Source organism: Panthera pardus, unplaced genomic scaffold (genome assembly GCF_024362965.1).
Source record: "Panthera pardus isolate Hobbes unplaced genomic scaffold, ASM2436296v1 HiC_scaffold_11, whole genome shotgun sequence".
Lineage (NCBI taxonomy): Eukaryota > Metazoa > Chordata > Mammalia > Carnivora > Felidae > Panthera > Panthera pardus.
The window spans coordinates 77,477,758-77,504,426 of record NW_026526666.1 but is presented as its reverse complement, the minus strand read 5'-3'; the positions used below and the strand labels follow the sequence as shown (position 1 = coordinate 77,504,426).

The 26,669-nt window shown below is 43.5% G+C and overlaps 1 protein-coding gene across 1 annotated transcript; it reads right to left on the bottom strand.

Annotated features, from left to right (window-relative positions):
* Positions 1–1,257: 1,257 nt before the first annotated feature.
* Positions 1,258–25,608, bottom strand: SF3A3 (splicing factor 3a subunit 3). The gene is made up of 17 exons (XM_019430238.2): positions 25,390–25,608; positions 25,056–25,103; positions 22,484–22,536; positions 22,273–22,378; positions 19,712–19,784; positions 19,260–19,351; positions 17,750–17,832; positions 16,933–17,071; positions 16,364–16,432; positions 15,641–15,708; positions 15,373–15,480; positions 14,097–14,166; positions 11,764–11,928; positions 11,562–11,672; positions 10,287–10,377; positions 2,578–2,633; positions 1,258–1,553 (listed from the first exon to the last, which is right to left on the bottom strand). Exons 1-17 carry the CDS (start codon positions 25,483–25,485, stop codon positions 1,476–1,478), a joined length of 1,506 nt encoding a protein of 501 aa, XP_019285783.1. The 5' UTR covers positions 25,486–25,608; the 3' UTR covers positions 1,258–1,475.
* Between the last annotated feature and the right edge of the window lie 1,061 nt (positions 25,609–26,669).

The window sequence follows — 26,669 nt, the reverse complement described above, 5'->3', positions numbered from 1 at the left end:
GGAATCCAGGTACCCATTCCTAAAGAGGAGGCTCTGAGGGATGTGACAGTTGAAATGCAGCAGGTATATCCCCTGGGGGCCCCAGTGCTGCTGTCGCTCCAGCGGGAAGGCTGGAGGGACGGTCCCACCTGTTTCCCAGTGCCAAGGTTTTGTTTAACTCCCTTCCCAAACGGCAATGTCTGCTTGCACTTTGGGCCGGTTTTCAGTATTCGAGGTTTCTAGTTGCTCGATTAGGTTTAATTACCATGCATTCTGCTTCAGCAGCTCGAGCCCTGGAGAGGCTGTCTGGCTCGGGTTCTAAGCAACAAAGGAACGAACAAAGGAACGCGTGAGGACTTGCCTGAAGAGACAGTTGAACCAGGAAGGACAACACCAACCCAGAGCAACAGGTCAGGTCTCAGGGGCAGGGGCGGTGAAACCCTACTGCCATGGAGAGGACGAGGGCAACAGAGGAGTGTGACAGGAAGGGCCAGTTCTGGAGTTGGGATTTTTATAAGCAGATACATTACAGACAGACAAACTGAAGGTCTGAGTGCTGAGGGCCAAAGGAGCTCTCTGGAGAAATCCTGTTCTGCAGCTGGCTCTGGCCTTCAAACAACTGTGCCTGTGGGCAGATCATCGCCTCCTCGGCTCTCCTAGTTCTTTCCATTTGGGAAACCAGGTTCGGATCCGAGGGCGGCTGCCAAATGCCACCCAAATCTTGGCTACCTGGGGCTGGAGTCCACAAGAATATTAGCCACCTCTTAGTCAAGTAGGGATCTTGCAGAAGGAGGATCACCAAAGACTTGCTGTGAGCTGGCAAGCGGGTGAAGTCCCAGCTTGTCTTAGACCCACTGTGTGCCAGGCTGCTGAGGCTTAGGGACGGGGCAGGGCTGCAGGCCCATTCCACAACAGCCCAACTCCTTCCTTTATGCAAATACAAAAGGCAAACCGTGGTTCCGCAACCTTGTCCTGAGGAGAGGCCCTGGCTCGTCTTCGCCACCTTTCCGTAGTATGTGCATAAATGGCTGACTCAACTAAGGGCAGGGCTTATCCTGCGGTAATGTGCATTTGGGGAAATGGCAGCAAAAGGGAGTGGGGAAGAAGTTAGGTTAAACCTACCTAACATAATAAATGTAACATTAACCAGTGCTCATCAAACCTCAGTTGCTGCTTAAGTTGATGAGAAAGAGGTAGGGAAGTGTTAAGAACAAAAGGATTAGTTAGGTTAGTCCATAATCCTGGGCTTTAGAACAAGACACATTCAGAAGGGCTGGGTTTATTTTCTGACAGAATCTTTTAATATAAAACAAAGATAAAACACATCTGAACCCTGCAATCTGCCAGCATGCCTTGCTTTTTTTTCCCCCCAAGATGCACACTAGACCTTAAGACTAAGTAGCAGAGTCTTTAGGAGCATTTGGTTGGGAGAAATAGAAAAGGCAGATTTCAGGTAAGCCTGGACAAGCCTGAAAGTCGAGATACGTCCCTGAACACTAGAGCAGTCCTTGTCTCTTCAGATCCTCATATGTCTTCTTATTCACAACATTCCCACTGGAGTCTTCATATTCTTCCTGAAAGGACAGGGGCACATTGTTAGCCATACCTCCTGGGAGAAATGCTTGGAACCAGCCTCTGGGCACCTGACCTCACCCTGGCTTGATTTCATGACATTCAGCTGAGACGGCCTTTCTCACCTGGGGTTCTGGGGATCTGCAAGGCCATTGAACCCGACTGTCCTAAGGCTTCCATTGTGTGTCATAAACTAACACATCCTAGGTGACTAGAATGGTAGCAGTTCCCAGGGATACCGGAGAAAATAGTTCATTCAAATCACCCTGTGTGTCTAAGATGATGAACCCTGGTTGAGAAAGGGTGACCTAAGACAACAATTCGCAAAGGATCCCCAAGAACCCTCAGTATCTGCCCAAGAGGCCACTGGGCGGGGGGGGGGGAGGGGGTGGGGGGGGTGCTGAAAGGGAGGCCAAGAAGGCTGAGCTTCCTCATTTCCAGTGCAGTTCTCCTTTATTTTATCTTATGTATTGGAATTCTACGTTACAGTCTGAAGATGGCTTTGCTGCTACCAAAAAAAAAAAAAAAAAAAAAAAAAAAAAAAAAAAGGAATATTGGAAACCAGTGACCTCAGAGAAAGGGAACAGCTACCTCACTTCACACACACATCATTCCTCATCCCTGAACTGTGCTCTGTGGGAGGACTATCTCGAGACCAACAAGGGTGCCTCCTCACCCCGCAAGCATGAGAGAGGGTCATCTCTCATTAGATGCTTTCCTCGAAGGAGACCTAACTTACGATACGGGTTCACAACTTCTTAGCTTATGAATCTTCACAGCAGGGCAAGACATTGGGTGCTCGTGCTTGCCGCTTCAAAATTTCAGAAGCAGAATACAACCCACCTTGGGACACACATTTAATATCACAAATAAATTAGGTTTACATATGAAGAGCCAATTTACAGATATTGGCACTTTGGGCCAATACTCGCTACTACGGTGAACCGGGGACCACCTTTCGCCTCCCTTCCACAGGGTGAGGGAGCTGTCACCTGATGCTATCCCCAATGCCACGTTAGCACCCACCTCAGTGTCAGGCTGCCATCTCTCTGATGCCTTCTGCAGTTTCAGCTTGGCCCACACTGCAGGATGAAAAATGAACAGCAATCAAGAGTGGCCTGAATATCCATCAGGCAGACAACATCATGATGCTACAAAATTCCTGTCCCCATTAAGATTCCCCTGGATGAGACTTTTTGCCTTCCCCGGACTAGAATTTCAGTTCTGGACCACCCACAGACGAAAGCTCCTCCGTGGCAAAACTTACCATGATCTTTGCTTTGCTGTAAAAGACAAGTTGGATCAAACAAAACCATAGCCCTCTTACAATAGAGAACTGATACACCCTCCAAAGAAGAAGTTAACGTGGTACAACCTATGAGAATCATCGGAGAAAGTGACCTTATGGTCTTAAAGTTCATTATAGAAGAGAAAGGGAACACCAGGCATGGTCAAGTATGTTCATTTAAAGGCTGGTTTGTAGATCCGAGAAGCTTCAGAGGAGGAAAAAAAGGTGAAATATCATGGCCAAAGAATCTGAACGATAAGATGGCTCAACAAACACTGGAGATATGAAAATAAGAATTCTGACAGTTCAAGAACAAGTTATCTTAAAGAAGATCAACAGCAGCAAACATTTCCAGAAACTATCACAGCTTCTGAGGGAGCAAGCACGCGTGTACACACAGCAGGACAGGTACTAACCCAGAAGAGAGAGCTGTAACTCTGTTAAGATTGTTGCCAGAAGGTGCCTTCTCAGAACAGAGGTCTACATGGGACAGCTAGGACAGGTCCACTGAGGGAGAGGACAAAATATTACCGAGGGGGCAGAAAAGGCACAACTATCTGATACCTGTATGCTTTCACATCTCCCAAGCAGAGCTACTCTAAAGTTGACAAGATTAAAAGAAATACCACATAGAACAAATTGAAGCCTTATATGGGGAATGAGACAGACAACAAAGGAGAAAGTGCTTAGCTCTGTGCCTGGTATACAGATACCGACCTCATCATCTTTTCCCTCCTTGCTAGTTGCTTTAAATTAACTGAAGTCTTTAGGCTCAGATAATAAGCATATCATAAATGAACAGAAAATTTATCATGTGCTACAAGGACCCAGGGCAGGGTCTTGTCAGGTTCTATTCCAGGCCATTCAGGAATCCAACCCAGAAGACAGTGAAATATTGGAGATTAGAAATGCTATGGTGATTTTTCTCTCGGCTGTCATGATTTTTTTTTTTTTTTTGAGAAAGAAAAGAAAAATGGATGTAGGAAACTATGGAGCAGTAAGGGGGATATTACTCTTCAGAGGCATCTAAAAACAATTAGAAAAGAATGAGGTCACCTTTGGGAACCAGTATGGATTCGCTAATAGGTGAACAAATTCAATTTCCTGTTTTTGAGGACATAGCCCACTCAATAAAAAGCCAGAGACAGAATATCATGATCTAGCAAAGCAACTGCTCTCATAGGCAATGTCCACAGAGGTCATTACAGCTTTTAAATTTCTTATGCTATTACCATAAACAACATGATAACTGAACCCGATGCTGTTAGTTTCTCAGGTAGAGTTATATCCAGTGAGTACTGGTCAGTGGTGACCACCCACCTAAATAATGGAGACCTCTGGGGGCAATTTCACAGGGCTCTTTCTTGGCCGTTTTTTTCTCCAACTTAAAAAACAAAAATAACTAATTTATTTAAAAAAATTTTTTTTTAATGTTTACTTATTTTTGAGACAGAGACAGAGCATGAGCAGGGGAGGGGCAGAGGAGAGAGGGAGACACAGAATCTGAAACAGGCTCCGGGCTCTGAGCTGTCAGCACAGAGCCCGACGCGGGGCTTAAACCCACGAACTGTGAGGTCATGACCTGAGCCGAAGTCGGATGCTTAACTGACTGAGCCACCCAGGCGCCCTAAAAATAACTGTAATTTAAATGACGGTGCCGAATCCGTCTCTCCTGGCTAAAAACTCCAGAAGAAAAATGTCAACAGAATGATCTAAAACAAAGATCAGCAAGTGGATCCAGTGTAAAAGCTATGCCAACGGTTACTTCCCTGACCACCACCTTATTAGGGAACACATCTTCTTGGTGTATCTAACAAGTAACCACTTTTGCTAACTACCGGAGACCCAGCTGACTGGACTACAGATGGCACAAGACCCGGCTGCATCCATCTATTGTCTCTCCCCGTACTAGAAATGGGGACAATTAGACGCCGACCAAGCTGGGCGATGGCAGGCTGAAGGAGGGCATCGGAGCAAGGGCTACAGTTGCCCTCATATGAACTCGGGTTAAAAAATACAAGAAAAAGGAGAAGGTGTATGTACAGAGAAAGGCATATTCAGGGTGGGGGGCATGGAGTTCACTTTTATAGGCTCTCTTCCTTATAACCAAAAATTCCTGAAATGTCTACTTCAGAATCTTAAAAAAAGGATAACCCAGGTTTAATAAAACTGCCAGCAGGAAATGAAGAAAAACTGCAGAAACCCTACACAATAACAGAATTAACCTCAATTCAATAATTGCTTACTACTAGTGAGACACCAGAGATAAAGCCTGTCACGATCCTGTGGGAGCCAGTATGTATCCAGTCATTGATCTGTTCCTGCAAGTCTGAAAGGAAGCCAGAGAGTTAACCTGGGATACTCAAAAGAAGGAACAAATGCCTGGGGGAAAAAGGAGAAGGGGAGAAGTGATGATAAATTTGTAATAAATCTATGAATGATCAACAGAGGGTGGGGGAAAAAGTGAAAAGACAGTGATATTGGGACAGAGATAACACTATTCATGTCATACACAGGACCTAAAAATATCAAGGGAAGTCATGATGGATGGAAATGATACAACAAATCAAAGAAGTGCCAGTAATAAAAACGTGTATGAGAGAAATTGAGTAAGCAGACATTTGAATAAAGAGATAAATTCTGAAAATAATTCGGGCAACGGAAGCATCATGAACCTCCCAACCATATTCTAGAAAAAAATAAATTTTTCTGAAAATCTAGTATGGCCACGGAGAGAACTCATGGCATTTCTTTCTGGAATCAACTTAATGATCAATTCTTAATTTCTAAAAAATTTTATTTATTTAAGTGATCTTTACACCCAAAATGGAGCTCGAACTCATGACCCTGAGATCAAGAGTCACATACTCTTCCGACTAAGCCAGCCAGGCGCCCCAATGATCAACTCTTTAAAAAAAAAACCCTACTTGAAGGTGACTGGAAGGAGGCAGTTTTGGCAGTGTGGAAAGGGGGTTTGATCCCTGGCTTTTTTTCCACTTATAAACTACGGGGCCTTGAAAAAGTTACTTAACTCTCCTCGTCTGAAAATGCGGCTGACCTACTACTTCACCGGTTGTTCTACAGATTAGGGAGTGTAAAACATCTCCCATTTACCCAGCATACAGCAAGCACTTGATAAACGGTAGTTAGCAATAGCAAAATCAAACCCTGAGTGAAAAGACGGAGGTGACTGGACCCCTCTCGTGGGACCTGCAGAGGAGCCCCCGCAAGTGGAGATGACGGGGGCGGGGGCGGTTTGTGCTTCCTCACTGGGTAGGCTCGGCACGGCCATCAGCCATGGTTGTAAGCACCGTACCTGCGTATCTGGCTCAACCTTCAAGACGACTCTGTCAAGTAGACATACTACTACCAGCCACGTTTTATAGATAAGGAAACTGAGGCACTGAGAGAGGTAACCTGCCCAGTGTCCCACAAGCTAGCAAGTGGCGGAGCCACGATTTGAACACTTACAGGCTGCCTTCCAGAGTCTGCATTCTTAACCACCACACAAAACTACACTAGGAATGTGGTTCTGAACCAACTTTACCCTTGAAACAGAACGTATCAAAATGTAAAGAACCTGACGGAATCTGTCAACCAAGTTCTAGGGTAAAAGATCATGACAAGAGAGGACATGAATCTGAAAGCAGAAAAGCCACTTTTTATAAATGAGGTGGTAAAAACATTGATAAACGGTACGATTAAGAACACAGAATATATTCTACTGACTGAATCACAGAGTAAGAAATAAGTATAACATTTTCAGTGTTTCAGGTCATCAAGATATGATCACTCCTATAATTCAACCAAATAATATATGCTAATAATAGCTAATAAAAATTAATAATAGAAATAAACTTAGTTGAAACCTGGAAGTTAGAAATATTAGAAGAATATCTATCCAAAAAGAATAGATATGTCTACTATTTAATCCATGTAAATGAGAAATTTAAAAACAAGGTAACCTTTCCAGCAAAGGACCTAAGTACAAACAGATCAATTAATACAATGAAGCATAAAAGACTTAATATTCCTATGCCTATACAATGATGAGTATTGGTGACTAGGGTAAAAATGGCCCACATTTGCTGCCAAAATTCTGATAATTGGGAAACGGTCTAAGTCCATCACAAAAGAACAAAGAAGCCATCAAATAAAGGGAATTTCCAAAAAAAAAAGGAGAAGTAATCAGTAAAGTTACAATACAATTTGAGTTTATGTGGCTCAAACAACATAAAATACATACAAAATCGGTATAAATGCAGGAGACAAATTTAATTATAACTGAGAATGTCAACATATCCCTATCAGAATGTGAAATAAATACAATTATGAAATTTAAGGACCTGAACATTGCAAGATTAAACAGCCTACAGATGGAGAGAAGCACTTCTTGGGTCTATAGAAATCTTTAACAAATCAGACTACACACTTGAACACAAAAATACAATACATTCTAATGGCAGAAATTCTCTATCTTACTGCATGGGCCAGGAAATACAGGAATAAATAAAAGGGAGTTAAAAGGTACTCAATCATATACAATTAAAAATACTCTAATCAGAAATTACAACTTTAAAAAATAAAAACAAGCAAACGTATCATTAATGGATATTCCTAATGGATTCCTAAAAGAATGACATCGAGTTCTAAATGCCTGTTTTAGAAAGAATAAAGAAACAAAGAGAAGAAAATTCTTGTCTAAAGACTTAAAACAATAAAAAAATATATGTAACATTACCGAAAAGTATTGGCAGGAAAAAAAAAATAAAACAGAAGAGAAATAAAGCACTTGGTTTCCACTCTGTCATAATAAATCAAGGAGTTGTACAGGTTATTAACTGAAGAATCTTCTCTGGCTGTCCCTTTGTATGAAGAAGTAACCTCTATTTAAGTATAAAGTTTCAAATGACGAGAGAATGTAGTGTGTAATCCCACCCACTTTATGTTACGAATACAGTTTTGATCCCTGAATCTGACAAGTGATTCAAAGGAAAACAAGAAGCACATCTTTTACTGAACGTAAATACAAAACTTCTAAACAGAATCCTAACAGGATAAATAAGTGTATTACAAGAATATCCACCACCAGTATGAAATAATCCAGGAATGTGGTTTAATCCAATGCCCATAAAAGAAAAAGTGGGAAAAATGTTGTCATCTTTCTCTTGCGGAATGTGGTAATAAAACCATGAGCAAATCTTAAAAATCAGTGTGGATGTGCAGCATCATTTCCTTTAAAAACAGCAACCAGTTATGGGCACCTAGGTGGCTCAGTCGGTTGAGTGAGCATCCCACTTGGGCTCACATCATGATCTCACGGTTCAGGGGGGCTCCCTGGGTCAGGCTCCACGCTGACAGTGTGGAGCCAGTTTGGGATTCTCCCTCCCTTCTCTTTCTGCCCCTTCCCTCTCGTGCTTTCTTACTCTCAAAATAAATAAAAACTTACAAAAAAACACAACAGCCAGCAGGTAAGAATGGCTTATCACCTTCTTAAAAAAAATTTTTAAAAATGTTTTTTAAATGTTTATCTATTAATTTTTAAAAAATGTTTATTTACTTTTCAGAGACAGAACATGAGTGGGGGAGGGGCAGAGAGAGAGGGAGACAGAATCTGAAGCAGGTTCCAGGCTCCTCAAGAGGTCAGCACAGAGCCCGATGTGGGGCTCGAACTCACGAACCCCATGAGATCATGACCTGAACCTAGTCGAGATGCTTAACTGACTGAGCCACCCAGGCACCCCTCACCTACTTCTATTTAACATAAGACTTGAAGAGATTGTTTAGGATACATACTATCTGTGACACAAACAAACATGGAACAAAATAAAAGTCTCACTTTTGTTTTAGCAGTTCGTATGACCCTAAGCTTAAATAATGTCAATGTCAATCTCAAGGTATCAGAAATAATAGATTAACTCAGGCAAATTAAGGGACATAAAATACACAGGGGCACCCTGGGAGGCTCAGCCAGTTAAGCGTCCGACTTCGGCTCAGGTCATGAACTCGTGGTTCGTGAGTTTGAGCCCTGCATCAGGTTCTCTGCCGTCAGCATGGAGCCACCTCTTCCCCCTCCATCCCATCCTCCCCCACTTATGCTCTCTCTCTCTCAAAAATAAACATTAAAAAAAATACACAAAAAATTAACTGTGATGTATTTATTAGTGGTGCACAGCCAAAAAATACATCTAAAAATGAGCCTGCATTCAAAATGCAGTTATAATTCTATGAGATTCTGTTACTATTTTAATTTCATCCCAACAAAGTAAAGGGCAAAAATGAAAAGCAAATTAGAAGCTAACGTGATGATCTGCTAATGAGACACTTCATAATTCTGGAGAGACTGTATGATCCTGACTTGTAAATGAATAAGGGAAAACGAGACAGTGAGAAGTCCCCAAAGCTGACTGCACATAAAACACTAAACGAAAAAGTCCCCAGAATCTACAGGCTAGGCAGGATCAGGGAGGGCTTTTGGGTTTTTTTTTGTACTACTGAAATATAATTGTATAATTGACATACAACGTTCTATTAGTTTCAGGTGTACAAAATACGTTTTTGACAATTATATTTGTCCTTCAATGTTCACTGGGGTAAGTGCAGTCGCCACTGTTCAGGGAGCTCTTTAGAAGGTCATTTCTATTTTTTTTTTTTAAACGTTTATTTTTGAGAGAGACAGCGAGTAAGCATGCATGCGGGCATGAGCGGGGAGGGGGCAGAGAGAGAGGGGCACAGACGATCTGAAGTGGGCTCTGCTTTAACAGCAGAGAGCCCAACGTGGGGCCTGAACTCACAAACTGTGAGATCATGACCTGAACCAAAGTCGAATGGATGCTTAACTGACTGAGTCACCCAGGTACCTCTAGAAGGTCATTTCTAATGTGTCTCTGCAGTGGATGTGAACAACTCCAGGTATGCGGCCAAAGGAGTCAGCTGGCCAAGCAGCTGAGTGGTGTGACGTGATCCCGAGGCAGACTACCAGAACTTTCAGAGTGGAGGGGGAGTACCCCTTCCTTTGTGAGTGATGCTAATGGCAGGAAAAGATACCACTGCCAGGCAAAGCAGGGAGCATGACTAAGGTTAAGAGCACATCTCCTGACATGCACTTTACTCCGCTCTTTCTGCAAAAGGTATTTTGCTACCACTTTTCTGTGTATCTGCCCTGTCACCTCAGGAATATGCTGGGACCATTTCTATTTGTCTTTCATATCTGTAGTTTTCAACACATTAAAACGAATTCAGAAAAAGATACATACCCATTCACTCATATTACATACAGAGGAGTTCAAAGGCCACACTCAAAAATGTAGCTATTGTGTCACTGTAGGAACTTCTCCATGTCCACAAGCTGTTAACCTTAGACCTGGACACACCAGGTACTGGGGCAGGGAAGTGGAGGGGTGGCCACTTGGTGTGGCCTAGGGAACAGTCAATAAAGCATACTCACAGGAGACAGCATCTTCAATCTGTGTCACGTTAGCGAAGTGGGCAGTGTTTGGGATGCCCAGACACCTCATGCCATGAGCGTGACGCCACTCCTGGGAGAAGAGAGAAGTGGAAGGACAATGTGAAATGGGAATAAATGAACACAGAATACAAACTCCATTCTATTCAGAAGCCCTAACGTGACCCCATGTAAAAGACTCCACGTAATGGCAGCACTCCTTCTGCAGTTTGCGTTTGTAAACAGCTGCCTATGACTGAGAAGAGGAAGTTATTTCAAAGCAGCATTGCATTGTTTTCCCCACGGGGTTGATATATAAAACCGACATTCTAGATCCAGATCCAATAGTAGTCCAGATAAAACCTGTGTCAAGACCACAGAGAACAGCACAACTCTAATTAACCAGTCATCTCCCACACACTCCCACCACCAGCATGAGTAAGCGTTACTGATGGCGGGTCAGCGTCACCTTTGTAAGCAAAGAAGGCTGCTTACCAGGAGTAAGCAAGGATGTGAAGGAGAACAGGGAGAGACGATGACAATTTGGGCTCGGGGACGGCAAATGGCACGGGCTTTATCCTGGGTGTCAATTCCAACGCATTGAAGGTAATATTGAGAAAGACTCAGAGACTACTCGGGCTCAACAGAAAAGACCCAGGATCAATTAGTATGGATGTCTGAGGGAGGGAGAGAGGAGTTCATATGAATTCTCTAACCTTGGCCTAGCAAATCTTTTCCATTTATAAGATTTCCTTCCAAGTACTAGAAACCAAAGACAGAAACAAAACAAGGGTGAATCCACTCACTGGAGTACCATCCAGATAATGCCCTGTCTCAAAACTTGCTTGATAAATGTTATCCTCTTAGTTCTTATTTTTCAAAGACGCAAAAGCCCATTTAAGACACAAAAAAGGAGGCGGTCAGTCCTTTCTCTGGTTTTGTATACTAGCAGTGGGTAGAGAAATGACCAAAGAGTCAGAGGATGGCCTAAGGTGCTGGCAGAAAGATATGAGGAGAGAAGTATAAGAAACAGCAAGGGAAAACAGAAATGAGGTTCAAAGAGCAGAGTGGCAGAATGCCTCCAGAAACCATCTGAGGTGTAATGCTAGGCTAGTGTGGTGCCAAAGGTCAAATGCCACACGCTTGACTTTAGATCCACTCCTTCTTGCTTCCCTTAAGCTCTGGATGCTAATGCTTCTCTCGGGCTGTTCCTATCCTCTTTGAAAGTTGCATATTTCATACTTCAATTTCCAGGAGAAACGGCTCTGAATTCCTTACAGCAAAGTGTCGCTGGAAGGCCTTGGGACCTCGGTAGGTGTAATTTCCACATATCTCGCAGTTATAGTTGATGTTTAGACCGTGAAGCTTATACAACCAGTAGGGAATGGGCTGAAAGAGACCAGATAAGAATCAGTATTAGACTAGTGTCTGCGTCTGCTTCCCGAATGGGCAACAGGAAGGGGGTAGTGCTGGAACTTACTTTGCCATCCCAGCCCAGGGGCAGGTTTTTAGGGTTGTAAATGATCTCATTCTCTTCATCCTCACTTTCACTCTCACTGATCTGCTCTTCCTCTTCTTCTTCTCGCTCTTCTCCTGTCCTTGCCTGCTTGCGCTGCACATTTTCATGAGTAAGATGTCGCTGTTCCTAAGTCAGGTCCAGAAATGAAGAGGGAAGTGAGAGAAAAGTAGTGCAGAACAAGAAGGGCAATTTCCTAATTTCCTACAACCTTGTTGATCCCTCACATCCAAGGATACGGTTTTCTTGCTCGTACAATAACGGGCAAGTCCTGCTTTCAGATCAGAACTCTTTATCAATAGGCTCTCCCTGATCCTGAAGGAAAAAGTCAAAGGTCTTATGTCACTTGCCTCAGCTACTCAATGCGGCCACAGATGATCACAGAACAGAAAAAGAAGTCTTTTCTGTATCTAAAAATATTACCTTACCCAGTCTTTTCTTCTCCTTCCTCGTCAAGATGACAACGTTCTAACTTGCCCTCTCTCCTCACTCCAGTCCAAATTCCATTTGTTCCCAGATTCATGTGCTTAAAAAACAAAACCAAAACCAAAAACACCCAGGGTGCCTGGGGGGCTCAGTCGGTTAAGCGTTGGACTTCGGTTCAGGTCATGATCTCACCGTTTGTGAGTTCGAGCCCCTGTCAGACTCTGCTGTCAGCATGAAGCCTGCTTCGGATCCTCTGATCCCCTTTCTCCCTGCCCCTCCCCTGTTCACACTCCCCCTCTCTCAAAAATAAACAAACGTTAAAAAAAGAACCTAACGGTACACTCTGCTTAAAAAAAACTTTTACTGGCTTCTTACTGTTTAAAGAACAAAGTCCAAATTTCCAACATAACTCTCCAAATTATTCCCTGACCACTCCCTCCCTTATAAGGCACACTCCACGCACACTGATTTTCTCATTATTTCTTAACATCTAGTTCCTCTTTGTGATATTTTACCTTCATCCTTACTGTTTCCTCTTCCTAGAACATTTTTTCTCCCTCTTTCTAATCAGAAAACGCAGTCTCAGTGTGTTGCAGCACACATCACATCACGCTGCAGTTACTTGTCTCCCCCAAGCACAAAGTGGGTTTTTCAAGGTCAAGAAGCCATGTCATATTCACTATTGTACCCACGGATTGAGTACAATGTCTGGAAACCAACAAGTATCGATAAATGCTGAGATAACAGTAAAAATCATACCACTACATACCGAGAGCAGAGCAACTTCTGAAAACCATTCTGACTGGAAGTCTAGAGAGTGGTGCCATCTGCCGGCAGGGAAACCAAAGTGCTCTCAAAGGAGGGAGAAAGTGAAAGTCGTGTGTACACCTTATGTCATGGGTACAAATTAGCCTCCCAATCATCTTCGGAGGACTGGCAACCCAGACTGCTGACCATACTAGCACAGCCCAAGTTCACTGCGGGGAATAGCAGTGTCCCAGGTTCCAAGACCTAGCCACCCTTTTACTGAAAGCGGCTGAGAACCAACAGGTGACTCTAGTTTTATAGCTATTACATGCAAGGTCCTCAAACAAGAGCATAATGAAAACATCCATGGCAACAAAGACATAAACAAGCTACTGAGTCAGAGCCACCTGTTCAAAAGGCGATCTGAGCATCTGTATAGGGAAATGCTCTGAGAGCAGCTGAAAATTATACAAAGCAGACACTATCTAAAAGGCTGGTCTTCTGCAGGACTCCCAGAGATCCTGACCTTCTCTGGATGAGTGCTGCCCTTTCGTCTATCTTCTCTTCTCTGAAAGAGTCATTTCCCTTCTCCTTTCTGAGAAAAGCATTCTGGGTTTGATTAGGGCTTTTTCTACTCCAACTCACCCTTCAGCCCTTTCTTGAAAGAATATTCAAGATGCAGTTCACAGCCAGCTTTGTACCACTAACATTCTAACCCTAGCAAATTCCTTATAATCTTCTAAATATGTAAGTAACGCCTTTTCATAGTAAAATCATACCTAAACTGCTATAAATAGATTTTTCTCCTACTTGCCTTCTGTTTCCTGGGTCATCTTCTAGGTATATTCTGGAATGCAGGCAAAGAACCTGCAACATTCTGGATACTATACTGAGAGGGGAGTCTCTTCTCTCTGCTTGGCCTTGGAAATAGCACTTAACAAAAGGCACTTAAGAACAGAGGGGACTTCAGTAAAGGCCCAAGTACCCTGAGAGAACCCTATTTTCTGCTGAAGTAGTTTAACATCTACCCTTTTCTCTTTCGATCCTAAAAAAACAACTAAGAATTCACATTTCTGACTCCTATATCTTGTATCTTATAGCTCTCAGCAGAGTCCATTACTTACCCCAAGAATCTCTACATATTCGTAGATCTGGGCTTCTAGGAAGGCAATGTCTTTGTTCCTCTCAGTGTCGCTGGAAACAAGAAACAAGCCATATCACTCAAGAGTTCTTTTGCCCAATGCCTTATCCCCTGTATCTGGGAATATTCCAAGGGTGCATTAAAAACTACAAGCATGTGACAAATGTCATGCTGTGAAAGCAAATGTTCTATTCAACTTAGGACTTGCTGACAGAAGTATTAAGGTTCTTTCTTGGAATGCTCAGAAGCTTCCTCTTTGACCTCATTCTAGAAGGTGAAAAACACATGGAGACATTTAAATTTCCATCATCATAATCTACAAAAGAAATGTGGTGTAGGAGGCAAGCTCTGGGATTGGCAGACCTGGGCCCAAATCCTGACCCTGCTACTTAGTAACTGTGAGATAGTGGGCACATTCCATTACTTTTCTGAGTCCTTATCTGCAAAAAATCGGGATAACTACTTTTCAGAGTTGTTGTAAGCATTACGAAAAACTCACTATTTAAAAAATACCCTGTACAAGCATGTGGCTCGAGAATAGATTCAACTACAGGAATGAAAGGTACAGCATAAGGAATATAGTCAGTGGCATCGCAACAGCGTTGTAACGTGACAGACAGTAGGTACGCTTGTGGGAAGCATGGCATAGAGCAGAGAGCTGTCAGGGGCGCCTGAGTGGCTCAGTTGGTTAAGCGTCGGACTTCAGCTCAGGTCATGACCTCATAGTTTGTGGGTTCAAGCCACACGTTGGGCTCTGTGCTGATGGCTCAGAGCCTGGAGCCTGCTTCGGATTCTGTGTCTCCCTCTCTCTCTTGTGTGTCTCCCCCTGCTTATGCTCTCTCTCTCTCTCAAAAATAAAGAAACATTAAAAAAAAAAATTTAAAAAAAAGCAGAGGGCTGTCAGATCACTAGGTTGCACATCTCAGACTAATGTAACATAGGGTCAACTATACTTCAGTTCAAAGAAAAAGATTTAATTGTCAAGAGCCAAAATAAACTTAGAAGAGTATTTCCCGACCCTATTCAGCCTCCATCTCCTCCTGAGGTGACAAAAAGTACCTAGAACGGTTTCACCTACTCTCAATCAGTGGAGTACAGACTGTCCTTGGTTTATAACGATAGCACTGCCGTTTGCAGGGAAAAAAGGGCAAACTAGACCTCTCTGAATCAATAATGGCGATAAAACAGGCTGCTGTGGTAAAAATTCTGCATGGGAAAATTTTAAAACTATCCACCGAGGTGCCACACCAGCTACTTACCGCTTGGTGCCTTTTGACTTGGGGTTTTTGGCAAACAGGGAGGTGTCGAGTGACTCCAGGGACTTTCCTTTGGTGCTGAAGAGCCTCTGGGCTCGCTCTTCTAGGGTCCTAAGGAGACGGAAGGAGCAAAAGATTTCAGAGTTCTTTTATCATATAGGCCTGCATATTTCTGCAGTGCGTGGTGACAGGAAAGAATGGAATCAGAGCCAGTTATTGTGCAAACACACAGTAAAATGAGACAGTTCTGATAGAAAAAGCAGTTTCTTACCCACCGCACTTCAAGCCTAAAGCTAAGAGTGCAGATTTCAATCTGTCCAGACCCAGGGAGGCCAACTCCTACATAAAAAAGAGACAAGTTACAATTTTATATAAATAGATTCTGAGAAACGACAAAAGGCTCAAACTTAGGTGTTTGCAGGCTCGTGTGCGGGTGTTCTTGAAGCTGTGGCAAAACCACACATTCCATGGCCAAAACCTAGCAGTAAGTTCAAATTCTCCAAAGGACTGACTCTGTGGTCAAGTTCATACGTAATCATATTGGTAGTGATTACCTCCGCTATAGTTTAATATAGTTAGAATTATTTTATTTTACACTTTTCAAAGTCGTTGGTTTAATTTTTTTCTTTCTATCGTTATCTTTCCACATTCTTCGTAGATGCCTGGTTCCAGGAACTGGTGTCTTATCATAATAGGTTCATGGCATTAGAGAAGACGACTGAGTGGCTCTTCTGAGGAGTGAACAGGAGAGACCAGTACAGTTGCTAAAGAAAACAGGGGCGCCTGGGTGGCACAACTGGTTAAGTGTCTGACTCTTGATCTTGGCTCAGGTCATGATCTTGCAGTTGGGAGTTTGAGCCCCACACTGGACTCTGTGATGATGGTGCAGAGCCTGCTTGGGATTATCTCATTCTCTCTGCCCCTCCCCCATTTGTGCATGCTCTCTCTCCAAATAAATAAACAAACTTAAAAAAAAAATAAAAAGAAAACATACTTCCCAGGAGGAGAATGCAGACAGGTCAAGATGGGCTCCAGCATGGGTCAGGGCACTGCTGGTCTCTTTCTAGCAAGAAGAACAGGAAGATCCACGTTTAGAATGAAGGCAAGGGAGACACCTATCTAAATTACCAGGTGGTGGATGGTCCCCTCCTTGTACACATGTGTGACTAAGAATCAAATTCCCATAAGAGCAGAGTCAAAGAAAGATGGTCATTCTCTCCCTGAGAGTTCAGGAAAACTCAAGTTTATCATCAGGAGTGAAAATACATGGTACAGACTTCTAGCATATAATCTTTTCAGTTTCTGGGCAACAGGAGCCACCCAGCAGTAATGACATAGTTGGTGAAAATCCTGAGCTCAGCCAATGGCAAGGAGGCCCTGACAAATCTCATTCCCAAAGTATGCATGGAAAGAAAACCTGACATAACTGGCAAAGGACACCTCATAGTTACAACTGATCCTGAGGGATCGGTATCTAATGCCCTAAGATAGAGGCTCAATATTAAAGTATAATAATTAATTCAATGCCTGCGCTTGTCCTCTCCCAACCCCACTGAAGCTCACCGGCCATCCAGGAAAGGTACCATTCTCCCACTTCTTCTCAAACTCGTTCTGAATCTTTCCAAAAAGTTCATTCTGATCTTGCAGGGGCTTCACTCTATCTGTGTAATCTTGAAGGTATTCAAGCAGCATCTCCAGGTATCTACAGAGGAACAAGCAATACAGAGAAAGCAGTGAGAGTTTTTATGTTTTGCATAGATTTTTTATGTCCTGTAGAATACAACCATAATTCTAGTAACACCAGTTTTTAAAAACAATAATACTAAATTTTAGAAGGGGCTTGCAATGGACTTTTTTCCTGTAATCTTGATTCTGACTTTTCTGACCTCATTTCATTCTCATGATATAATTTCAAACACTAAAATCTTAACTCACACAAAAGATTTCAGGTAAAAAGAAAAGAACAAGAGAGGAAGGAGTACAGACCACTAACCCGGGGCATAAAACCACAAACAAAATTTTCCATCTATACATCAGAACCAGGCACCTCACTTCAGTCACAATGAGAAATTCTCATCTTTTTCTTATTAAACTCCAAAGACCCAGATCCCTGAATGATACTTCCTTCCACAGTGAAACAAATTTAAGAACAGCATGGGCATAAGATCCCAGATGTGCCAACAAATGCATCTTTTTCTAGAGCCAGAGTATGACAAATGCTTAAAAAACTATGTCATTCAAAATCCATATCCTCCAATAAACCTGGAAGTCGTTTGTGCCCTTGTTCCAGGCAATAAAATGCAAAACTCTGCCATCCAATCTTTACATGAAATAACCTCCTAATCAAACCCAGTAGAGCCTAGCAGCTGGCAAAGCCCACCTTTTATATTCGGCATTCTTCCTTTCTTTAGGAATGTCAAATAATTGGTCAAAGATGGACAGATATGTGATATAATCCAGCTTCTGAAAGGAGAAATGACAAGAGATTCAGTTAGGTATCTGCACCAAGTTATGCTATAGTCTCCAATAAATGAAGATCAAAACTGAGTGCTAACAAAGTAACAAGGCCTGGCTCATCTTTGTCTTTTTCCTCCCCATCATTTAATTCCTGCACTAGTGGGCTGTTAATTCCACAGCACTGAGTAGACTACCAGACACGAAATGAACTCTGCAAAATAAAGATCAAATCAACAAACAGTAAACTAAAGAAACATTTGTCAAACACTAACTATATGCGAGGCACTTGAAAACTGACACCCACTACAGCCTAAACTAAGGTCCTGAAGGTGACATTTGTGCATTCATACAGTCACTTATTAAGCATCTTTGGACCAAATACATGGATACAAATGAGAACAAGATAGGTACAGGACCTGCCCTCACGGAGCTTAAAGTACAGTCCCTGAACTTTTGGGACATTTCCTCACAACCCCATGAGGAACTTAATCATATGCTTCCTTGTGAACTTTCTGAGATTGTCACATTCAGTCTCAACTCTTGTGATAAAAGAAACTAAGTAACCCTTTACTGGCACAGATTATGTTTTTATATTTTTCATATACCTAGTACCATGTGCATCTAACACAGGAGCTCAGTATGTGTTTGAGGGTTTTTTTTTTAATGTTTATTTTAGAGAGAGTCTGTGTAAAGAGGAGAGGGCAAGAGCGAGAGGGAGAGAGAGAATCCCAAGCAGGCTCCACACTCAGCATGGCGCCCAATGTGGAGCTTGATCTCACGACCCTGAGATCGTGACCTGAGTGGAAATCAAGAGTCAGACGCTTAACCGACTGAGCCACCCAGGCACCCGTTTCAGTTTTTTTAAAAAATATATTTTAAGGGTGCCTGGGTGGCTCAGTCAGTTAAGCGTCTGACTCTTGGTTTTGGCTCAGGTCATGACTTCACAATCATGATCTCATGCTGGGTGTGAAGCCTGCCTAAGTGTCTCTCTCTCTCTCCCTCCCCAACTCACAAACGCATGCATGCGTGCTCCCTCAAAAAGTTTTTTTTTTTATATTTACAAAAGCAAAACATGCTTATATTAAGCAATAAAATTCATTAATAAAATACTATGCTTGGGGCGCCTGACTGGCTCAGTTGGTAGAGCACGCGTCTCTTATTTCAGGGTCACGAGTTCAAGCCCCAAGTTGAGTGTAGGGCGTACTTAAATAAAAATAAATAAAAATAAAATAAAATGCTCGTTGTTTTCACTATAGAAACTTTTCATTTTGAATACTATTTCATTCCAAGAAAGCACATCACCTCTTTAAGATTTAATGGTTACAAAACACAAGGCAGATAATCTAATTGCTTTCTGTCCAGGAGCCCCAGCCTGATGTCCTGACTCCCCCCTAGAATCAGAACCACTCTCCCCGTAACCCCCCAGGTCCTACCTCTGAGGCCTTCAGGTTAATGTATTTGAGGTAACAGTCATGGAGGTCAAGGTAACGACCATATCCCTCTTCATCTGTGAACTCCACCAAATCTGAAAGCATCAAAGATACCAGTGATTCAGACATTAAAGACCACTTTCTTGGACCTGGCTTTTCACACGGACTGCTAGTTCTTTGTTTCATGACACAGCCCTTCACCCAAATGTCCTCCCTATACTCATGAAGTGAACAAACTTCAATTTTCCAGGTCAGCGAATCTGAGCTAGGGTAGCGCAAAATCAGTATTTTCTCCAAGGCCGATTCAGGATGCTAGTACAGCTCAGAAACCAGCAAAGAGAAAACCGGCAAGAGAACCTGGCTATAAATTTCTCTGGGGCTTTGGGTGAAAATCTGAGCTCTGTCATTAACCTGCACTTTTGTTAGTGCTAGAGGGAAAGGGTAATCCTACTTACTTTGTGCCTCTTCACTTGGATTCTCTCGAGCCTTCAGAAGCTCTTCAAATTCCACTGACATTGGCACACAGATCTGAGGGGAGAAAAGAGAAAAATTCACGTGGATTTTTCAACAAAAAAATTGCAACGTCACAGAAATGGGCTGTACAGAAAGTTGGACTTCTGACACTTTAGACTTGAGTTTTCATTATGTGTCTACTACTATTCTCCAATTACCTTGCTTTGTCTTTTGTTTGACTAAAAACTGCTAAAGTAACACTTGCTCACAAAAAATCAAAATGAAGGGGTGCCTGGGTGGCTCAGTTGGTTAAGTGTCCAACTTCGATGCAGGTCATGATCCCACAGTTTGAGTTCGAGCTCCGTGTTGGGCTCTGTGCTGAAAGGTCAGAGCCTGGAGCCTGCTTCAAATTCTGTTATCTCTCTGTGTGCCCCTCCCCCGCTTATTCTCTGTCTCTGTCTCTCTCTCTGAAAAATAAATATTAAAAAAAAAAAAAAAGAAAACCCCAAATCCCCCTTTAATTCTGCTGAAAATAGGTAAGCACTATTAAGAGATGTTTCCTTTTTTTTTTTTTTAAACGTTTATTTATTTTGAAAGACAGCGAGTGAGGGAGGGAGGGGCAGAGAGAAAGACAGAGAATCCCAAGCAGGCTGCACACTGTTAGTGTGGAGTCTGACATAGGGCACGAACTCATGAACCGTGAGATCATGACCTTAGCAGATATCAAAAGCTGGATGCTTAACCCACTGAGCCCCCCAGGAACCCCAAGAGACCTTTTTCTTTTTTACTGTTTATTCATTTTTAAGAGAGAGATAGAGCACGAACGGGGGAGGGGAAAAGAGAAGAAAGGGAGACACAGGATCCAAAGCAGGCTCCAGGCTCTGAGCAGTCAGCACAGAGTCTGACTTGGGGCTCGAGCTCACAAACCGTGAGATCACGACTTGAGCTGAAGTCTGCCGTCCAACCGACTGAGCCACTGGGGAGTCCCTCCCAAGAGGCCTTTTTATAGGTTTCCAAACTTTGCTGAACATTTAGGATCACCTGGGGAGTGGTTTAAAAAATCTTGATGCCCCTGACACCAATTAAATCAGAAGGGTGGGGAAGGTAGCAACACTTTTTCAAGATCCCCAGAGGATTCAAATATATCCACCAAAATTTGGAAATCCCTGTTCCATATATTTAAATATACACATTTGTACAAGCACACACAGGCGTGTGCAAGGTTTGTTTTTCACATAATTGGACCTTTTCTCCCTCTACTTAGTGTATCTTGGGCATCCTTCCGACATTTTTTGAAACTATGTATTCCTTATCATCTTTCTACCAGGGCTGGAATAAGGTCAATACATCAGAATGGTACTCGTGTCTTGTCTCTTGGATGGCAAAACACTTTACGTCCTACACTTCAAAAGGGTGGGAAGACGTATGTTGGTGTGAGAAAGCACCTTCATCTCCCACCCCTGAACTTCAATGTCTTCTTTCTGGTACTTTCAGTCTTCTCCTTGCTCTACCTGCTCCTTTAAAACATGCACGTCTTCCTTATGACCCTCCTGTCTCTCCTCTTTTTTTCTGTCAGTCTTTTAAATGCTTGTTCCCCAATCCATACTTCTGCTTCTCCGTGATCCACTTTTGGCCCCTGTGACCAGATTTCCATTCCCACTACTTCGATGAAGCAGCAATCCTGGCACTTACCGGTCAACAACAAGTGATGCCAGTGGCCTCCTTTCTGAAAGTCTTTTGCTTAGCTTTTCAGTAAGACACACTACCTAGAGCTGTTGTTTGACCTTTGTGATAGAAGTGTTCCCAGGATACGGTTCATTTAGGTACCTTATTGTCATCGGTATGCCCTCAAGGCACGTGGAAAAGCTTGGCCTATACCTTCACACTGCGTCTCTTTCTCAGAACTCTATGATTCATGGCTTCAACCATTGTATCTAAGATAATTCTCAGATCTAAATCACAAGCTTTTATCTCTTGCCTAAGCCCCAGTCACCTAACTTCTACTACTCACGGAACACTCCGACCTATATACACTATCACCTGAAAAGCTACATATATGAAAACCCATTTTCCACTGCATATGGGTTACCTCTTTCTTCTTTATTTCCATCAAGGGAACAAACAACTTAACTGACTGAGCCACCCAGGCACTGCCCCCCCCGCCCCCCGTTCTTAAACAAAACAAAACAAAGCATGATTGGGCAGGGAGAGCCTACACTGTGATTTAGACAGGACAAAGTCTTTAACCTCCCAATGGGGAGCTGTGGAGCAAAGACTACTCATTCCAAGAGTTTCTCAGTGGATGGAAATAGCCAGGCCACAGTACCCTCACTGTGCTCAGTCACTGGCTGGGCTATCCAGGAAGAGTATGGCTTTGGTCTAAAGATGAGGGGGAGACTGAAAGCACTGGAGTTGTAGGATGTCAGCTAAATATCTGCTTGCAGCTAAATGGCAGGTTCTTTTTTGAAGGGACATCTAAATGGCACATCGCTATTCTCTTTACACCTTTCTTTTAGTGTGCTTTTCGGGCAGGTTTGGAAAAAATACTTTCTAAGTACCATACCTCGTTTGGGTGTTTACGATGGAATTCTTTTATTTGCTTGAGTCTGTTATAAAATTCGGCAAATTCATTGGGTCCTGAAATGGCATTGAGTTCCTCCTTCCGTAACCTACAATTTCAGGAAAAATCCAAAGAACATAGTACACAAAATCAGTCCTTTAATCGTGGCTCCTCAGAGGCATGAACTTCTGGACTAGCTGGGACTAGCACTTACCCATCCTTATCATCGTATAAATCCCGCAGGTTCCCACTGACTTCCATATACCTCTGAAAGGCAAACACAAAACCCATCAGAACAAAGTAATCTGGAACTATAGGGCTCAGCAACCAACAGGGCCCACTAGTCAAAGGTCAGGGAAACCTTGAGAGATGTGGTGTTAAAAGTTCCTGCGCTTTCTGGTACCCTTAACTGACAGCGCTGTTCCTGCTTAGTTTTTAAAACACGTCAAGGTGAAGACTACCTAAGTGACACGTTTTGAAGGGTGGAGTGTTCCTATATTTACATCCTACTGATACTTAACTTTCCCTGGAAGAGTCAGAGAATCACATAAGAGAGTCACCCTCTAAACAGCAGTTCCCACCCTCAAAAATAAAAGTTCCCTACCTCTTGAGGGTAGCTCAAGAGGACTTTCACTACTTGACAAAGCTTGACTGAGTGCACAGGCTAAATAAAAATCTCACAGCTTACTTTGGATTCAAACTCAAGATAGCACAGTTCCCTCTTCAAAACTTTTGGGACCAGATTTCACTTCAGAATTTGGAAATTTTAAGTTGGAAAATGATTATATATTATGCAACATCCCTACTGGCATCTGGAACACATATTAGTAATCCCGCAATGAAAATGATGCATTATTTACTAAGTGGGATAAAGGCCATAAAAAGCCTTTTATCTGTTCAGGTCAGATTTTGCCACCAAGTAATTAAAAAACAAAAAAAAATACTGTCCCCATCCCCACCCAAAAAACATAGAAACTCTTTTGTTTTCACAGTATTTTTTGTAAAGTTTATTTATTTTCTTTTTTTTTAATGTTTTATCTAGTTTTGAGACAGAGAGAGACAGAGCATGAACGGGGGAGGGTCAGAGAGAGGGAGACACAGAATCTGAAACAGGCTCCAGGCTCTGAGCAGTCAGCACAGAGCCCGACGCGGGGCTCGAACTCACTGACTGCGAGATCATGACCTGAGCCGAAGTCGGCAGCTTAACCGACTGAGCCACCCAGGTGCCCCAAGTTTATTTATTTTCAAAGGGAGAGGGAGAGGCAGGGAGAAAACCAAGCAGGCTCCATGCTATCAGCGCAGAGCCCTACGAGGGGCTCGACCCCACGAACTGTGAGATAATGCCTGAACCAAAAGCAAGACTTGGACACTTAAACTGACTGAGCCACCCAGGCGCCCCCATTTTCACAGTATTTTTGATTTGAGAATTTAGATAAGGAACTAGGAGCTAATAATACTAATCATTTCCTGCACCGAGAAACTCTGATTAGGTCTTTCAATCTTTTTTTTTTTTTTTTTTTTTAAGTATTTATTTAGGGCACCTGGGTGGCTCAGTCGGTTGAGCATCCGACTGCAGTTCAGGTCATGGTCTCACAGTTCGAGCCCCCATCGGGCTCTGTGCTAACAGCTCAGAGCCTGGAGCCTGCTTCAGGTTCTGTATCTCTCTCTCTCTCTCTCTCTCTCTCTCTCTCTCTCTCTCTCTCTCTCTCCCCCTCCCCTGCTCATGCTCTGCCTCTCTCTGTCTCTCAAAAATAAATAAATGTTCACACACAAAAAAATGTTTTAAGTATTTAAAATTTTTTAATTTTTTTTTTTTAATTTACTTTTGAGAGAGAGAGAGAGAGAGAGAGAGAGAGAGAGAGAGAGAGAGAGACAGAACACAAGCAGGGGAGAGGCAGAGAGAGAGGGAGACACAGAATCCGAAGCAGGCTCCAGGCTCTGAGCTGTCAGCACAGAGCCCGACGTGGGGCCAGAACTCACGGACCGTGAGATCATGACCTGAGCCAAAGTCGGATGCTTAACTGACTGAGCTACCCAGGCGCCCCATAAAAAAAAATGTATTCATTTAGAGAGCAAGAGAGTACAAGTTGGGGTGCAGGGGGAGAGGAGAGAATCCCAAGCGGGCTCTGCGTTGTCAGTGCCCAGCCCTATGCAGGGTGTGAACTCATGAACCAAACCGTGAAATCATGATCTGAGCCGAAGTCAGATGCTCAACCTACTACTGAGCCACCCAGGCACCCCAGGTCTTTCAATTGTTTCTAAACAGATTTCAAATACATGCAAGAGAAGAGAGCACAGTATAATGAACCTTCATTTACCTATCACTCAGCATTAAAGGAGCAACTAAATTGCATTAAGTTAATCAACATTTTGATTTTGATCCACTTTCTAAAAGTAAAACTGAACGAAGTAAATGCAATTTCGTAGGGAAAAACACTTCAAATACTTCAAAACAATACCTTGAGGGGAAAACACTAACATTGAGCATTCTTTTTGGGAGAGAAGGGATAGTACCCTTTGTGCCTGGGCCACTGACTTAACTATTCTTTGCACATCATGGGACAAGGGATGCTATGAATAAAAGGTCCCCATTCACAGAAGTGAGGAAGCGCAGTTCAGTATCCTCGGGTTTGGCAGCCGCGAGGACATCTCCAGGCAGACAACCCACGACCGGTCAGTCTGGTGGTTACCTTCGGCCAAGGTTCATGTTGGGACCCCGCACCCCGCCTCCCCTCTCTTTTCCAGCTCATCCCGACCCAAAGAGAAGCGGACAACGCAGTACTCACATCTTGCATGGCCCGCGTGCGGTGGTCGGAATTGATCTGGTCCCGGAGCTGAAGAAAAGCAAACGGTGACACAGATGCCGTTAGTCGGAATTCTGAAGGTGGAAAGGCCGCCGGAGGGCGGAGCTTACCCGCCCAGGTCCCAGCGGCTGCAGCCGAGGCCTCGGGGAGCGCGGCGCCTCCGGGGGCGGTAACCATGGCGGAGCTTGGAGAGGGAGCCCCGGAGGGAGCAGGAGGCCCGGAGCGGGAAGGGTCCGAGGGCCAAAGAAAGCTCCCCGAGGTTAAACACCGGAACGGGGCCCAGCCTCGACGTAGCCCTTGCCCAGGCCCCACTCACCGTGGACTTCTTAGTGAGCATCTCTTTGGCCATGACGTCCATGAGCCGTTCCTTTTCCTCATGATACCGCCGCTGCTGCTCTAGAATTGTCTCCATTTTTCCTCCGCCGCTGCACCTCGATTCACACCACCGACACGGCCGGAAACGACTCCCGCCGCTTTGCGCGCCCGCGCCCCGCGCTGAGCGTCCGGCTGCACCAAAGTTCCGCGGGTGCCGGAAGTGCCTCTGGGACTCGAAGAAAAGGGAGCCTCACAAGGAGAGCACAGTCCGTGCTGTCGAGATCGCCGCAGTGCCCCCTGCTGGCCGGAGGTGTGGAGGAGCGAGGCCGAGCGGTTTGCAGGTGCCTCTAGAGGGCGTCCAGAAATTCAGGAATCTGAGGTTAAGAGGCCGGCTTTCTGGGCTTTTACGAGGCGGGCAGGGCAGGCAGGGACATGGTGGACTGAGTAGTTGAAGAACGTGGATGGGAGCTGGGAGACCGGAACTTGAGTCTTTAGCTTTCATCGTGACCTCTGACAACGTTTTTCCCTTCAATGGACCTCAGTGTCCTTGTCAGTAAATTTTTTTTTTTTTTTTAAAGAAATTTGCATGTGGAGGACACCTAATTGTCTGTAAGCAGGGGGCTCGTAAAATAAAATACGGTGGGGCGCCTGGGTGGCTCAACTGGTTAAGCCTTTGACTCTTGATTTCGGCTCAGGTCCTGATCTGGGATGGAGACCCACCCGTGGGGCTTCCTGCTAACAGCAGGGAGCCTGCTTGAGATTCTCTCTCTCCCTCTCTCTTCCCCTCCCCCGTGCACACATATGCTCTCTCCCTCTCTCTCTCTCTCTCTCTCTCAAAAATAAATAAACATTTAAAAAGTAATTGTCAAAAAAATTGAATTTATAAAAAAATAAAATATGGTACATCCGAGCAGTGAAATGCTAACAGCTTCATAAAAAAAGAATGAAGCAAATTTCTAGGTATGGAAATTAAGACATATTCCCATATAGTCAGACGTTCATAGCAGCATTATTTATAATCAACAAAAACTGGTTGCAGCCCCAACATCCATTAACTGGTGAATGGTAAACAAAATATGGGACATTATTCAGCAGTAAAGGAATGCTACAATATGAATGAACCATGAAAATATCACATTCACTAAAAGAAGCCATATACAAAAAATGTCATAGGGTATATGCAGATGTAATGTCCAGAAAGGCAAGTCTATGGAGATGCGTGGTTGTCGCTGGAGGTGAGAGCGAAGTGACAGTAAATTTGGTGGCGATAGAAATGTTCTC

Bases quoted from the DNA above. Each gene is read 5' to 3' on its own strand.
- SF3A3 (XM_019430238.2), bottom strand. From the start codon at position 25,485: ATGGAGACAATTCTAGAGCAGCAGCGGCGGTATCATGAGGAAAAGGAA. The intron at 19,785-22,272 runs GTATGGTACTTA...TTCTCCCCTCAG, and splicing joins ATCGTAAACACCCAAACGAG to ATCTGTGTGCCAATGTCAGT. The intron at 15,481-15,640 runs GTAAGAAACTGC...CCGTCTCCTTAG, and splicing joins TTAGGCTTGAAGTGCGGTGG to GACCCTAGAAGAGCGAGCCC.